General features: G+C 52.3%; 6 protein-coding genes across 6 annotated transcripts; 5 read left to right on the top strand and 1 right to left on the bottom strand.

The window, feature by feature from the left end:
• Positions 1 to 95: 95 nt before the first annotated feature.
• JCM6883_001521 (uncharacterized protein) lies at positions 96 to 1,479 on the top strand (the record flags this gene model as incomplete). The annotated part of the gene is made up of 3 exons (XM_076629115.1): positions 96 to 110; positions 180 to 826; positions 933 to 1,479. 3 exons carry the CDS (start codon positions 96 to 98, stop codon positions 1,477 to 1,479), a joined length of 1,209 nt encoding a protein of 402 aa, XP_076490762.1.
• A 1,948-nt stretch (positions 1,480 to 3,427) lies between these two features.
• On the top strand, positions 3,428 to 4,754 carry KEI1 (Kei1p; the record flags this gene model as incomplete). Its single annotated transcript, XM_076629114.1, has 4 exons — positions 3,428 to 3,494; positions 3,564 to 3,742; positions 3,804 to 4,076; positions 4,140 to 4,754. The coding sequence occupies 4 exons, from the start codon at positions 3,428 to 3,430 to the stop codon at positions 4,752 to 4,754; spliced, it is 1,134 nt and encodes a 377-aa protein (XP_076490761.1).
• Positions 4,755 to 5,011: 257 nt separating this feature from the next.
• Positions 5,012 to 6,663, bottom strand: SEN2 (tRNA splicing endonuclease subunit SEN2; the record flags this gene model as incomplete). Its single annotated transcript, XM_076629113.1, has 4 exons — positions 5,012 to 5,167; positions 5,238 to 5,451; positions 5,524 to 6,226; positions 6,297 to 6,663. The coding sequence occupies 4 exons, from the start codon at positions 6,661 to 6,663 to the stop codon at positions 5,012 to 5,014; spliced, it is 1,440 nt and encodes a 479-aa protein (XP_076490760.1).
• Positions 6,664 to 6,784: 121 nt separating this feature from the next.
• On the top strand, positions 6,785 to 9,313 carry PAC11 (dynein intermediate chain; the record flags this gene model as incomplete). Its single annotated transcript, XM_076629112.1, has 6 exons — positions 6,785 to 7,164; positions 7,221 to 7,839; positions 7,913 to 8,035; positions 8,098 to 8,898; positions 8,976 to 9,156; positions 9,234 to 9,313. The coding sequence occupies 6 exons, from the start codon at positions 6,785 to 6,787 to the stop codon at positions 9,311 to 9,313; spliced, it is 2,184 nt and encodes a 727-aa protein (XP_076490759.1).
• A 464-nt stretch (positions 9,314 to 9,777) lies between these two features.
• Positions 9,778 to 13,700, top strand: JCM6883_001517 (VPS9 domain-containing protein; the record flags this gene model as incomplete). The annotated part of the gene is made up of 5 exons (XM_076629111.1): positions 9,778 to 10,326; positions 10,423 to 10,700; positions 10,770 to 11,731; positions 11,793 to 13,336; positions 13,401 to 13,700. 5 exons carry the CDS (start codon positions 9,778 to 9,780, stop codon positions 13,698 to 13,700), a joined length of 3,633 nt encoding a protein of 1,210 aa, XP_076490758.1.
• A 217-nt stretch (positions 13,701 to 13,917) lies between these two features.
• JCM6883_001516 (uncharacterized protein) lies at positions 13,918 to 14,688 on the top strand (the record flags this gene model as incomplete). Its single annotated transcript, XM_076629110.1, has 4 exons — positions 13,918 to 13,935; positions 14,036 to 14,194; positions 14,321 to 14,379; positions 14,490 to 14,688. 4 exons carry the CDS (start codon positions 13,918 to 13,920, stop codon positions 14,686 to 14,688), a joined length of 435 nt encoding a protein of 144 aa, XP_076490757.1.
• Positions 14,689 to 15,298: the final 610 nt, after the last annotated feature.

Raw genomic sequence — 15,298 nt, 5'->3', positions numbered from 1 at the left:
CGCCTCGTCTCTCTTTCCCTCTTTCCCTTCACTTTGAACCGAACAAACTTCCTGGAACCGACACGGGAGCACGCCGAGCTGCGAGTAGGGTTGCGATGAGTACTTCCAAGGTAAGCCTCGCGTCAGTATGCGTTTGAGCAGTTCTCCCTCACTGTTTCTCATCTCTCTCCCTCTCTCAGAACATCGACTATCTCTCTGAGTTGCCTCCTGAGCTTCTCGAGGACATCTTCGACCAAGTACAACATTCGCCTCCTCGTCTCCTGGGTCCGCTATCTCAATCACTCCTCCCATTCCAGCAAAAACCTCTCTTCCGAATTCTCCATCTCGATTCGTACAGAGACCTCGAAATCCTCTGTGATTACGTAAAGATCCGCCCTCAAGTTGCCGAGTACACGAGAACTCTCAACCTTCACATTCCTTCGAGCCCGGTCGGCGGACGGTTTGATTCTGAGGCAAAGGATCCTCACTCACCTTCGGACCAACGCATCAAAGAACTGTTCGCGAGTCTCGTCGAAATCACCCGTCTGGTCATTATTGGAACGGATCGAGTTGCTCGTCTCGTACTCGACCCCGACGTCGCGGCGACTTGCTTCCCGAACCTTCGAGATCTTATCCTCTTTGCGTCTTTCAGTTCCCTCAATGACCCATTCCATCCGGCCTCATACCTCACACTCCAGTACTACAATGAACTCCGCACCTTCGATCTCAATGTAGAACGTTCTTCTGAAAGCATCGAGCCCACTTCGAAAGATCGACTCCAACCTGTCCCCATCCGCACCAGAGTCGACGAGATCACCCTCAGGGGACCCCTCAGTGCGACTCCGACGTCGGTCAACCACCTTATCAAACTCATTTGCTCCGCTCCGCGTTATCTCCCTTTGCGACGACTCGACCGAATCTCATCTCTACGATTTCCTCGACCACATTCCTAGCCCTGAGATCATCCGATGCCTCGCCCTCGAACACAAAGCGGGAAATGGACCCCTTTCGCAAGGAAGCTTCATCGAAAAACTGAAGAATTTCCCGAACCTTTCAGAGTTGGAGCTCGGAGGAACCGTTTCGACCGTGTCTCCATCGCTCTACACGTCCCTCCGCTCGCTCCCCCTTCTCCGTCGCCTCACTTTCTCCGAGTCCGCAAACGTCTCCCTCGAGGAACTTGGGAAAGTCATCTCGGGTCCTGGAAAGCTCAAATCGCTCAAATCGATCGTCTTCGACAACGTCGAGGGTTGGATTGGTACCCGAATTCGCGAGAAGGGACCCTACTGGAACCAGTTCCTGCAAGAGTGGGGACCACATCCTGACTGGATTGTGCCCCAATGGTCGGAAGAGTTCAGCGAGCAGGGATTAATTGAATTCATGAAAGACGCAGAGGAGGAAGGAATCACGATCGAAGGTACTGCGATCGAAGCCTTTGGAGTCTTTGAGGAATGGACCGAAGAAGAGGAAGAAGCCAAGGAATATCAAGATGACGAAGATTGAGACAGTTGATACGGAAACGACAAGGGCAATGAAGGCGAAGAGAGGAAGAATTCTTCGGAAGCGGAGATGGGCAAACCCGCTTGAACCCGATACTAAACTTGTGCAATGCTTCTTTCCTTTGAACACGAGGGCGCGAGCGAGAGTAAGTCTGTTCCGCTTCAGCTCGAATTGCTAACTCGCGCTTTGACGACTTCATACCGAGCCGTCCTTTCTCGTACCGACTGCTACGACATTCTTGTATTTTGACTCGGAGATACTGGACATCTCAAGGGATGAGCGAATCTGGGAAGCAAAAGGAATGGCGACAAGGAAGAGTCTGAAGGAACTGGCAAAGCTTCACTCTGTTTTGGTTCTTGCCGTTCTTGAGTGTTCCTAGGGCTTCCAGTACTCTGACATTCTGTCGTTCACCGGGTCAGGCACTGCAAGTGGGCAAAAAGGCAGAAGAAAAGCGCCCTCTCAGAGATTCCACTTTGCGCAGAGCTTTCCTGAGCTCAGGATTTTCCTCGAGCACTTTCCTGACATGTTTCATCGGGCACAATTTCGATGCTCGTATTACTGCTCAACGCTCTCGTCCCACAAGCGCTCTCGCCATTTCTCGACTCGTTTGCTTCAGCACGCGATGATTCTGCGAACGAAAGAGTAAAGAGTCGAGTTTGAGTGAAGCTCTGCGAAAGCAGCCTGAGCCGCACTTCTGCCGCTCCAATGTACCCAACTTGCCAGCCCTATACGAGGCATACGAGGTCAACAGAGCCGAAAAACAGTACGAAATGGGATCTTTTTGTGGCAATGTGAGCATGTGCATACTAAGGCTACATTGCAACAAACAAAGCCCGGTTAGCTCAGTCGGTAGAGCACCAGACTCTTAATCTGGTGGTCGTGGGTTCGAGCCCCACATTGGGCGAGTTGATCTTTTGCATCTCGTAACGACCATTGCGAAAGCGATTCGCTTTTTGCTCGGACAGTCTCGATGATCACGATCTCTCTTGGCATGTCGCCCTCCGGTGTCTCTTTCCTCTTTCAACAGTACCAGTCGCGCAAAGGCGGAGGCGATGTCTCACAAAGTTGTCGCGACGAAAGCTCGAACGTTCGAACTCGAGAGGAGAGGACAAATGGAAGCCCTTTACGGAAGCTCCACCCTAAGCCCGTTGGTTAGTCTGAACCTGCCTAACCAGTGCTGAAGCTCGACGAAGCTGACTGCAGTGAGACTGTAAGGCACGCAACGGTGATTGTGAAGGAAGGGCAACGATGCGAAATGCGCTGCGATACTCTGTCCTTCGTTGTGCGCGGCGCTCCTTTCGCCGACTCGTGTGCATTCGAGTGTTGTTGAGATGCCCTGTGCCACCTCGAACGACAACAAGGAGACGGAATGACTAACAAGAGTTTGCGGTTTTGGTCTCGGAGGTGCGGATCTGCGTTTATACTACCAGTAGGACTTGGACGCAATTTTGTGGTTCGCTAACATGTAAGGCCGTGTGGTCTAGTCGCATGATTCTTCCTTAGGGCTTCATTTGGTCGCTTGGAAGAGGTCCAGGGTTCAATTCCCTGCTCGGCCCAGTTTCTCTTTTGCCTTCAACAGCGCCTTCCGCGTCTCGTAGAAGGTAGGCAGAAGTATCTTTTTTGTTCAAGAACGGCAACGACAGCGCGGCGGGAAGAAACGCAACTGCCGAACTTGAGATCTGCGACGAATCTCGTCGGTTGTTGCTTTTGCTCACTATCTCCTCGTCAACTTCCCCGACTTCCGCTTTATCGACTAATCCCAGAAGCAACAGCAACAGTAGGATCAGGTACACACACCGAAACGCGCTCTGCCTCACAAGACTCGCCTCGCCAATTCCTCATCTCTAGATCTCCTTTCTTCCACATCCTCGCCGTAAGCAGTGCCCGGAGGTATCGACCACAGTTCAGCAAAGCCGCACATAGCACTCAGGAGTAGCGCAGGACAGTCAAGATGGCGATCAGTAGAGCCCGACTCTCTCCAATGTTGGATTCCTTCTGCGGGATGGATCTCAAACTAGGCAAGTCTCTCTTTTACAGGAACCCCTCACCAGTCTCACAATGACTGACTCGCCGATTTGCGCGCTCAGGAGCAACCTTGATTTCGTTATTCGCCGTGTTGAACAAGGTCGCAGGAGCGTATGGAATGTTGGCAGTCTTACTCGCAGGTGGAAACGCATTGAGTCAGCCAGTGGGACAGTTGACGATGTACGTGTATTCGATCGCGAGTCTGGTCGTGTTTATTTGGGGATTACAGAAAATTGGAGAAGTGCGTCTTCTCTTTCTTGCCCTCTTGCTCGAACTCGCTTGACTGACCTTGGGAGTTACAGGAGAACGGACCGAAATCACTCATCTACGCTCATCTCTTTGCTCTCGATCATCTCGTCGGAACTCTGTATACCTCGCTTTTCGCTGCGATTTGGTACCTTTACACTCCTCACGACGGACGACGTATCGCAAACTCGGATGCACAGAAAGCAATGATGGGAAGTAACACCGGGTCTGGGTTAGACGATGCGGGAAGGGTCGAAGCTGCGATGGGAGTTTGGAAAAGTGAAAGAGGATTTTCGGGAGCGGTTTTACTCATCGGGTGGATGCTTAAGGTCAGTCTCTCCGACATTCACGTGTCCGCGTGACTTGAAGAGAAGACTGACGCTCTATTGTAGGTCTACTTCATTCTCTGCCTCTATTCTTACGCTCTCCACGTCCGACGAGGAACCTACTCTCAACTCCCGAAATCGTCTTACAACACCGTCCCTTCCACAAAGTTCAGTACTTCTGGAGCATCTCCTTCCGCTCGATCTCGTCAACACACCCGCAACTCTTCGACCGGAGGTCCTCAATACTCGCATCTTCGAGGTAACTCGGTCGCTTCAACTGCTGGCGGATACGACCCTACGTCCTATGGAGAGACTCTCTGGGAAGATCGAGAAGACATCGAGACTCAACGCGGCGGATCTTCTTCGTTGGGCTTAAAGGCGGGAAATCTCGAAGCTCCAACAGCATCTTCGACGATTTCTCCTCGACTTAACACGATCCCTACTTTCTCTCCCTCGCTTTCGAGTTCTGGCGAACCTACATCACCTGCATTCGCGAAAGGAACCGGATTGAGTCGAACGAACTCAACAACGGGAAACACTCTGAGTTTGAACTCAAATGGAGCAGCAGGGGAAGGAGCTAGCGCATCGGTGCCGGAAGGAGGTAGACTGAGAAGTGGAAGTGGATCAGAGAACCCTTTTGCGAATATCCTAGGTCGTATGAGTGGAGAAGTCACGAGATAAGAACTTGTAGCGTTTCTTTTCCGAATTTTTCGCTTTTCTTTCCCTTCTAATTCTTTTTATTACTCACCATCCTCTCTCCTCTATGCATAATTATCTAGCAACTATCTCTCTATCTCGCTCTGCAAACTCCCCTCACTCGTCATGCATGTAACGATACAAATTATTCTCTCTCTCTCTCGGTTCTGTCTCGCAAGTGAGTCAGCGAGGAGCTAAAGTTCCAATAGTTACAACCGATGATGCTCCTCCTCTTGCTTCTATTAGTCCCTCATTCGGCCGGCCAAGAACCGTCTGACAACGATTTCCCTCATCTGTAATTTCGCCAACGCTTGCGCCGGATGGTTCATTAACCAATCTCGTTCTTTCGGAGTCGACTGCTCAAGATCCGGTATCACGACATGTAGCAACACCAACGTCTGTAATCCGATAACCGCCTCCAGTCAGTTCCCGTACCTCACAATGACTGGGAGGGCGAGATGAAATTACCTTTTTCACACCGGAACAAACTCGATTCACCGTATGAAACCATCTCCAACTGTTTCTCCTCTCTCCTTCCCCTCTCAAATGCTCTTCTCTTTCTTCCTCATACGCTTCTCGGAGCGCGGGATCTTGGTTGATTGCGAGGGTTGAATTCGTCGCGAAAGGGGAAGAAGCTGAATCGCGAGGGTTGACGTAGGACGGAATGATCAATACTGCGAATCTGTGCACCCACCCCTGTTCAGTATTGCCGAAGACCTTGCTGCGAGAGAGAAAGGGAGAGAAAGGAACTGACTCTGCATGACCTCCTACGGGTCCTCCTGGTCCATACAAGACCCAATCTGTACAGAACTTGACTCCACTTCTGACGACCCATCCCATTGAGCGGTAGTGATGATAAGCCGCGTAGGAGAGGAAGAAGGGAGAATCCAATCGATTCAGTCGCGGGTCGAGCGTCGGGGGTGGAAGAGAAGTGGGAATTGTTGGACAGGCGGAACGGAGGAATAGAGAGAAGGCGGAGATGATTGAGAGTCGGGGAAGAGGGGGGGAGGAATCGGTGGAAGGAAGGAGGGGGGAAATCCGGAGGGAGAGACAACCGAGAGAGAAGAGGAGGAAGAATGCTTCTTCGGGTTGAAGTTGTGTGTGTTCTGCTTCGAGTTGCCACGGCTCTGGTGGATCTTCCTTCTCTACTTCCTCCTGTCCAGTGTCGTCCTTCTCTTCTATGCCGCCCTGAGTCGGTTCTTCCGTATCTGCTTCTCTCTCCTCTACGATTTTCTCCAATTTCTCCTTCAACACCTCGACTTCTTCCTCTGGTACACCCTCGAGTGAGGTAGAAGCCGTCGGTACGAGACTAGGGGAAGGAGCTGAAGAACCTCCATAGGTCGAAGCGGCGGTCGAAGCAGCGAGAAGTTTCTCTGCGTCTCGTTCGAGCTTCTTGACGAGTTTCGTTCCCTTTCGTTCGAGTCGACGTTGAGCTGTGATCTCTTCTGACGTGAGGCCTGCACAAAAGCAAACATACGAGTCAGCTCAAACGAAAGAGCAGCGAGAATGCTCGTAACGAAAACTAACGTTTTTCCCTTCCCTCGAGTTCAGCTCTCCTATTCTCTACCCTTCTCCTCCAACTCGGTTCACTCCTACTCAAAAACCCTTTCCCAAAGAAACCCTGTCTCCACAATCTCTGCATATCGTCTTCCCGATTAACCCAAATCGATTGAGTTAATTCATCCCAAACTGCTTCGATTTGAGGGGTCGTCAAGCCGAGCCCAGGGAGAGTCGATAGGAAAGTTGAGAGATAGCTAGGAGGGGGAGGCGCTAAGGGAAGGAGTTGGGAGTAGAGAGCGAGGAGAGATTGTCGAGAAGTTCGTTTGTTGGACGAAGACAAGTTCTCGGGTCGAGTTAAGATCCCTCGTGCTGGTGCTGTTGTTGTACTAGCCATGTCTCCTGCTCCTCTGTGAGCTTGGTCGAGGTCGAGAGAGTGAGTAAGATGAGGTAGAAACTGACAGCTGAAACAGCTTTCCCTTCTCTCCTCTCGATCGCTCACTCGACTTTTTCACGACATGTCAGAACGGAGACGAGCTGAAATCGCTGAGAAACGCGCTCGCTTAGCCGCGTTGAAACAAGCACGACAAGATCGGGAACAGTCAGCGCGACAACAACTACAACTCTCGTCCTCCGCCTCTTCGACCCCTCAGATCGGTACGACGACAGATGGGGAAGATTCGAGACCGAACAGTAGAATAGGAGGTGGTGGGAACAAGGCGGATGAGATTGAGAGCTTGTTGAGGGGAGTCGGCGTGAGGAGCTCGAGTGGACCGAGAACGAGTCAAGGGGTAGGCACAGATATCACACCGGAGAGAAGTACAATGGGAGAAGAGGATAGATCAGAACCGGGACAGAGTCAAACAGAAGTCGTCGAAGTTTCGCAACCAGTTCCTCCGTAAGCTCAACTGCGCTGGCTCCTTCCGCTTCGCGAGCTGACATTGCTTGAAGCAGAACACCAAACGAAGAAGCTTCGATACCTCCTCTGCCGCCAGTCGAACCTGCTCCCGTTCCCTCCGCTCCTGTTGAGCTTCCTCCTCCTCCTCCTCCACCGAAAGTAGTCTACGACAAATCGATTCAAACCACTCCCGATCTCTTCCCTCACTCTCACACAACCTCTACCTCCTCCAGCGCGCAGACACGAGGACTCGAGAACGACGAAGGAGACGACACAACATCCGGAGGAGCCGGACGTGAAACCTCTGACGAGCTTCGAGCCCGCATCATTTCCGAACTCGAACAAGAACGACTCCAACTCGACCGCGAAATCGCCGAAGAGAAACGTTTAGCCCAACTCGCCTACGATGAAACTCTGAAAAAAGGATTATCTCGACCTGAATTGGAGACGATTTTCGCTTCACCTGGGTTCTCTGAGTTCTTGGAGGATTCGACGAAGGTTGTGCAGAGAGCGTTGAGTGAGAGTTATGATTATTTGAGGGATTATACGATTGTCGATGATGAAGGGAGGGAGGATGCAGAGGGGAAGAAACAGAGGGTGAGATTACTCGGGAGTTGGAGAGACGAAGGTTGGGGGAAAGGGAGGAGCGTGACTGCGGTGGATTGGTCGCCGAAGGTGAGTTGGACCGATTGATAGCAAGAGAAAGGCTGAACACTGACTTTTGCTGTGTTGAGTAACGTCCTCACAGTTCCCTGAATTGTTCGTCGCAGCCTATAATCGGAACCCAATGGCGGTTAACGAACCGGATGGTATCGTAGCAGTCTGGAACCTCCATCTGTTAGAACGACCTGAATTCGTGTTCCATGCTCAGGTGAATCTCCCCCTTCACTCCTCTCATTTACCTGCTCATGCTGACTAGTCTCTCGCTGCTAGTCGGACGTTCTCTCTGTCTGCTTCTCACCCTTTCACCCGAATCTAATCATCGGAGGAACCTACTCCGGTCAGATCCTCTTATGGGACACCCGCTCTCGCTCCCCAAATCCCGTTCTCAAAACTCCCCTCTCCGCCTCTGGCCACACCCACCCCGTCTACTCTCTCCAAATGGTCGGTACTCAAAACGCCCACTCCCTGATCTCCGCCTCAACCGATGGGACCGTCTGCGCTTGGACGCTCGACATGCTCGCACGACCACAAGAATCTCTCGATCTCGTCCATCCAGCTCATACGAAAACTGACGAAGTATCAATCACTACTCTCGGCTTTCCCTTGGGAGAAACGACGAGTTTCTGGGTCGGTACGGAAGAAGGCAACGTTTATTCTGCGAATCGATACGATCGAGCAGGAGCGAAGGCCGGATTGAATCAGACGGAAGTGTATAAAGGACATTCGGGTCCCGTGACGGGAATGAGTTTTCATCCGGTCGAGGGAAGGGTCGATTTGAGCGATTTGTTCTTGACGTGTGGAGTTGATTGGACGATCAAACTCTGGAGAGCTGGATCGACGAACGCTTCCTCGGGTGGAGCGACAAGTGGTCAATCGACGGCGACAGCGAAACCGACAAATTCGATGTCTTCGACAACACCGGGAGTCAATTCGATTTCACCACTGTTCTCGTTCGAGGAGGCGGATGACTATGTCTACGACGTCAAATGGCATCCCCATCACCCGGCTCTGTTCGCGAGCGTCGATGGAGCCGGAAAGTTCGATCTGTGGAATCTCAATCTCGATACAGAGGTAAGGTTCTCTCTCCTATTTCACTTGTTTTATTCACTGGTGTGCTCGAAACTGACTAGACGATCTCTCTCAAACAGGTACCGATCATTTCGACTCTCGTTCAACAATCTCCTTCGACAACTTCAGCCCCCAATTCCTCAAGGCGGACGAACGGTGGTCCAGCCGGGCTGAACAAGTTGGCATGGGACAAAAAAGATGGTAAACGCTGTGCAGTCGCGAGTTCAGATGGTCGAGTCTATGTCTACGATATTTCGCAAGGTGAGCAAATCCGGATATCCTCAGCCGTGCAGTGCGCAAAGAGCTTTTCGAGCTGAGTTTCCCCACTGCCTCACTAGATCTGATCACCCCTCGTGAAGGCGAGTGGGAACAAATGAGGAGGACTTGTAATGCTGCTTTGAGCAGTAACGGATTCTGAACGATCGTTTGGACTCTTCCCTGCTTCTCCCGCTCTCGGCTCTCTATTCTCCACCGCTCGTTTCCCATCACCTATACCCAATTCGGTCGCATTCGCCCCTCTCCGTCTTCAGTAGGCTCGCAATTTCATATTTTTGTTTTCCCTTTTGTCGTCGATACCCTTCCGAGCTTTCATCGCAATTTCTACAATGTCGTTCTTCCTGTCTCACTTGCTAGTTGGCTCGTTCATAACCGACAGGTCCGCAAGGAAGAACAATTCTCTTGCGATTCTCAGACTGCGAAGCGCAGAACTCCGCGAAATGGAATCGCTCACCTGTCTCTTCTCCCTCTCCAACTTTCGCAGTTACTTCTGTACATCAACACCAATATCATACGATCAGCAAGCTCGACTCTTCATCGCAAGTCGCCGAGAATCTCCTCGTCACTCCCCACAACTTCGCTTCTCCTCCCGTTCCGTCATCTCGAATGTCAGACAACAATCTGTCACCGCCTCCGCTGCCAGCGAGACCACTCGCTCGCCCTACGAGTCGTCGCAGTCTGAGATCGCTGTCGAGCAACCAAGACGATCCGCTCTCATCTCCCTCTTCCCTCGCCGACACTGAACCCAGCAGTTCCTCGCCTTCAAGCACGCCAGGAGGAAGTGGTCAATACGCAATATACAGCTCGGTGAAGCGACGTCCCTCAGCGAATCCTCTATCCGACACGCCCTCTTCTCCTCCTTCAACATCTTCCTCTTCGATCCCTACCCCTCCCTTCCACCCCGCGATCTCCCTCGCCCCTCCTCCTCTTGTATCTCGTCCGTCGAACTCTACTCTCCCTTCCCCTTCAGGTCGAAGTTATGCGAGATCCGTCTCGGAAGCGAAGGAACAGTTACAGAAACAGGCCCTCAAGGCGGAGTTACAGAAGATGGGAGTACAGAACGATAGTTGGGGAGCGGGGCTCGTGACGAAATTGGCGGCGATTGGGGAAGAAGCGGAATTGAGCAGTATCGTCGAATTGGTGAAATCTGGAAAGGTGAGCTTTCATTCCCTCATCCTCCTCTCGGAGTCTGCTTGCTTTGAACTAAAGCTTTATGAGCGCCTGTACTGACTGTAAACTCTGATGTCTCAGGCTGCACTGTTGTTGCCCTCAGAGAAGCTCGATTTCCCAACCACGATACAAACCGCGAACCTCCTCGATCACCTCATCCTCCCTTCTCGACGGCTCACACCCGCAACAGACTCCTCTCCTCGTTCATTCGTGACACTGAGTGGACTCAGAGGAAGCTTGACAGCGGAAAGGCTCGTCTTTGACGGGTGTGGACTCGCAGTTCGAGCCTCGGATCATGGAATCATCAGACAAAGCGCGTTGGAACCGCAAGTGGATTACTCGAGTGATGATCTACATCGGTGCGTAACGGAAGGACTACATGTGAGCTTTGATACAGCTGACATGTTCCTTCCTTTTTTACGTCACAGGTATCTTCGAGGACCCGCTTCCTCTGACTCTGATCTCGTCACTGCCTCTACCAGCTACCCTCATTTCGACGTCGTCTCTCCTACTTCGACTCTGTCCCTTCCTCGCACCGCTAGCGCCGCTCCCTCCGTAATCGCAGCAGCATCGAGAACGAATACGAGCAGTCGACTCGCCGCTCTCTTCTCGAAATCAGCTTCTGCCCAGACGTCGACACCGCCGGAGTCCTCCACTTCGTCCTCAAATGGCTCCATCGACTCTTCTCCCTCATCCAGCACAACAAAGTCACTCCCGAACCTCGAAATTCCCGTCATCGTGATCGGCTTTCCTGTCCGATTCTCCGAAGTCACGAAGCAGGTCTACTCAACCCTCAATGAGGGTCTCAGGTCCTCACTGAGCCAGGTCGAAGGAGTCAAGGGGGATCAATCAGCACTTGATCGAATCACGACTTTCGTGAATCGTTTCCAACCTCCTTCTCCGACCTGGACGAGCGTCTTCACTCCCTCAACCCCATCCTCCACAAACTCTTCGACAATATCCCTCTTCAACACCGACATCGAAACCATCTCGGAAGCATTCCAAGATCTCCTCCATTCGACCCGACTCGACCTCTCCCGAAACCTCAGTATCGCCTCCCCAACCGCTCCTCCAACGACAATGGACGATTCCGCGAATCTCGAGGATTTCGGAGTCCTTGAAGAACGAGTCGATTCGACCCTGTCGGAACTAGAAGACATCTTGCTTTCGACCGCCTTGTACCCGCACGTTTTCTCGCCGCCCTTCTCGAGCGATGCGCAAGATGACGAGAACCTCGCGTCGAGGATTGCGGCGCTCAATGTGTTGGAGTTGAGTTTGGAACATCTTGGTGTCGAGTTGGGATCGGCGGAGGAAGGGTTGCCTGGTTGGGAGTACCAGAAGAGAGGAGTTCGAGAAACGGTAGAAGATCTCGCTGACACTGTCGGCAAAGGTGAGTCGCACATCCTATCACCGCTTTGGCTCTTCTGACCTTGTCGCTCCATTGTCTGCAGAACTCGCTAGGCTCGAGAACCCCTCGGATCGAACAGCCTCGTCTAAGCTCGACGTTTTCGTTCAAGTACACAAGATCCTCGTCGACGAGCTCGGGAAACTTCCGCCAATCCCGCTCAAGAAGGAGGTGGATCCTGCGACTGCCCCGAACGACGAGTTTTCGCAAGAGGTCGAAATGGACGATGCTTCATCTCGAGCGAGTTCAAGAGCACCTTCAAGACCTCGCTCGCCTACGCCGACAGCAATAACGGACGACGAATTGCTCAAGACTCCGAGACCTCCTCCAGCATTCGATCAAGAAGTTCCAGCCATCGCGTTACCTGAAGCGTCTGCTCCCGTGCCTCACGAACTCAGCTCGTCGATGCATGAAGCCACTTCGTCCTCGATGTTCGAGCCGACGTTTGCTGCTCCTTCTCCGCCTCCATCCATCTTCGACACGACAGCTCGACCCCGCTCCACTTCGATCAGTTCTTCTTCCCTTCATTCTTCCAGTGCAGCTCCGTCCACTTCGACCTCAGGAGCCGACCTCATCCTTCCTCTCCTCATCTACTCTGTCGTTCGTTCAAACCCTCCTCGACTCACTTCACACCTCAAATTCTCCCATCGATTCCGTTCCGAGTCTTTGATGCGCGGACAAGCCTCGTACTGTCTCACGAACTTTGACGCCGTCGTTGAGTTCCTCAACCACGTCGACGTTTCCTCTCTCGGTCTCTCTTCGCAAAAAGTCATGGCAGCAGCTACTCCGTCTCCTTCTCTCCAATCCTCTTCTCCCTTATCTTCCTCTGCCTCCTCTTCATCTCGACCACGAGCCTATACAACCGGACGACTCTCTTCCCGCCTAACGACAGAAATGCCCGGTTTGATAGACTCGGCGAATTCCGCCCTTTCCGGCGTCGTCGATTCTTCGTACCGAATGGTGTTTGGACCGAAAGGGTTAGCGGCGATCGCGAGTGGTGTAGGAGGAGCTGCACCAAAGAGTCTGGAAGAAGTCAGAGGGGTCTTGAATGGAGCTGCGAAGGGAAGTAGGATTGGATTACCCTTCAGGAGGAGTACGAGCGTCATGACTTTGTCGGGAGATGGATCGAGACCTCGAGCTGCGACTACTACTTCGGCAGTACCGAGTGGGACAGTAGAGGACGGAGGAGGAGGAGGAGGAACGACGAACGAAATGATCGATTTACCAGGAGGATCTCCGGACGTTCAACCTTCGAATTATTCCCCTCCCGCTTCGCCTCCTCACGAATCAACCCTCGTCGACTCTCTATCGCCTAGCACGTCCCCTTCGAAGCCTAGTGCGATGAAAGACGATGATACGAGAAGTATTCGGTCGATTTCGTCCTTGATTCGAGATACGACGATCGGAAGGACACTGGGAGAAATGGGTTCGACAGCGGTAGGAGCTGCGAGTACGACGAGTGGAGGAAGCGTCGACGATCGGCCGAGCTTCGGTGAGAGACTGTCGAGTATACCTGGATTGTCGAGATTCGGAGGAGGAGGTGCAGAAATGAAGGCTAGTGGCACTTCGAACTCGGCTTCATCGACAAGAGTGAGTACCTTTCTTTCAATACTGCTGTGGACGGAGCTGATCGCTCACCCTCGTTTGCGATTAGGCATCGATCTTTTCCGCTTTCGGGCCTTCATCCTCTGGTTCTCCTCGACGACCTTCCTCTGCTCTACCTCTGCAGCATCCCTCCGCAAACTCCTCTACTACCTCGCTCTCGTCAAATACGTTCAAGCCAGTCCGGAAATTCCTCGAAGTGAACTCGGTTGATGAGCTCAAATTGGGAGAAGTGAAGCTGTTGCTGGAAAGCTATCGGGAGTTAGTGGCGGTGTGGGAGAGTGAGAAGGAGGCTAGGCTACACGTAGGGTCGGTGTCGATGGCAGGAGGGGATTCGACTTTTTCGTCTTAGAGCGATTTGCGATGAAAATGAGAATAGATATCTGGAATTTTCGGAAGCGCTGTGACCGCCCGCGAGTGAGAGCTTACAGGTGAGACAGTATCTAGACATTGAGTCTAAAATTTCAAGATTTGGACAGTATACGCAGAATGTCGCGGCGAAGCTTCCCACTCCCTCTCCCTCTGTCGGGGCCAAATATTCACGCTCCCCCGCCTGGTCAGCGTCCGGTATGTTCATTCACGCCAAGGTAAGCTCACGGGAACTATGCTCGTCTACGCCCTCTGTCGTCGACCTCGGATGTTGAAGACTCGGGAATACTGAAACCGACTCCTTGTCTCTGTGTACAGACGGATGCTGGCACAGTCGTGAGTCTATACCGTATCGAAGACCCTCGAGGCAGTTTAGGGATCGCTGACATAGCTTCACCACGTTCCTCCCTCGCATTCATTCAACTTTCCGACGTTTCGCTATGGCAGTTGTACCTCCAAGTCGAGTCGAGTGACACCGTACGTCCTCTGCCCTGTATTCATCGCTGTAGACAGTCGGCGTGTCCAGCGAATGGGTTTGGCAACGGTGGTCTCAACCTCCAAGTCGAAGTTTCTCGTTGACGAGATTTACTACGTCTACAACAGATCGACTACGTGAAGCAAATGATTGAAGACTCTCAAGGGCTTGATCCTTCGCAGCAACGGTGAGTGTCGATTCGCCGTTCGTGCCAATTTCGGGGTTTCCACAATCATTCTGTTTCCCTGCTTCGAATCGCCTGACTGATTCTCTCGACGGTTTCCTCAAGCGGTTCAGCTTGATCTTCGCTGGAAAGCAACTCGAGGACGGACGCACGCTCTCGGACTACAACATCCAACATGGCTCGCAAATCTTCCTCGTCCTTCGTCTTCGCGGTTGCGCTTGTGGGTGCGGGCTGTATCCTCCGTGGGCGGATGAATCTCTCGCACTTCCAGTTCAAGATCAAGCTGGAGTAGCTGTCGCCGCCGGGGCCTAGGGGAAACGGGAGAAAGTTGGAGAATGAGGATTTTTCGCTTCCAATTTCCGAGATTCCTCAAATCGAACGTTGTCACGATACATTGACCCCCTCTTTGTGCATAGTCCAGCGCATGTGCCTCGCTCGGTGAGTGAGAGAACTGCTTGATGTCGAGACCAGAAGAGATGAAAATCGAGAACGGCGTAAATTTGATCGTTGCGAAGGGATGGTGTGTGATCCAAGCTCGTCGCGAAGACCTGTCTCTCGACAAGTCTGTCAAGGTCGAGTATAAGTTCGATCGGGCGACGTCGAGGAAAGTAAAGGTCTTTCAGAGCGTTCCGGATGCCTCGATTCGACTTCGCAAGCTGTGATCGCAAATTTCTGAATCAGGACGGCTCTTTCTGGCTGCCTCTCGGTTCTGGTTGGTGCAGATGGCGGGAGGAGACTCGACTGCTTCGTCTTAGAGCAATCTCAGATGATAATGAAACCGCGAATCGCAAATATCTAGAGTTTCGGCAGCGGCCTGAACCGCTTACGACAGAGAGCCTTTCGTCGATAGCTTCTAGACATTGAAATCGAACAGATGAGAACTCGAGAGCAGACTCAGCGAATGGTCGCGACGAACTGCAAG

The sequence above is a fragment of the Sporobolomyces salmoneus genome (assembly GCF_050403485.1).
Source record: "Sporobolomyces salmoneus JCM6883 DNA, S_salmoneus_JCM6883_v1_ctg4, whole genome shotgun sequence".
In the NCBI taxonomy this organism is placed as follows: Eukaryota; Fungi; Basidiomycota; class Microbotryomycetes; order Sporidiobolales; family Sporidiobolaceae; genus Sporobolomyces; species Sporobolomyces salmoneus.
Note: the sequence above shows the minus strand (reverse complement) of the source record. Positions and strands in the feature narration are given on the sequence as shown.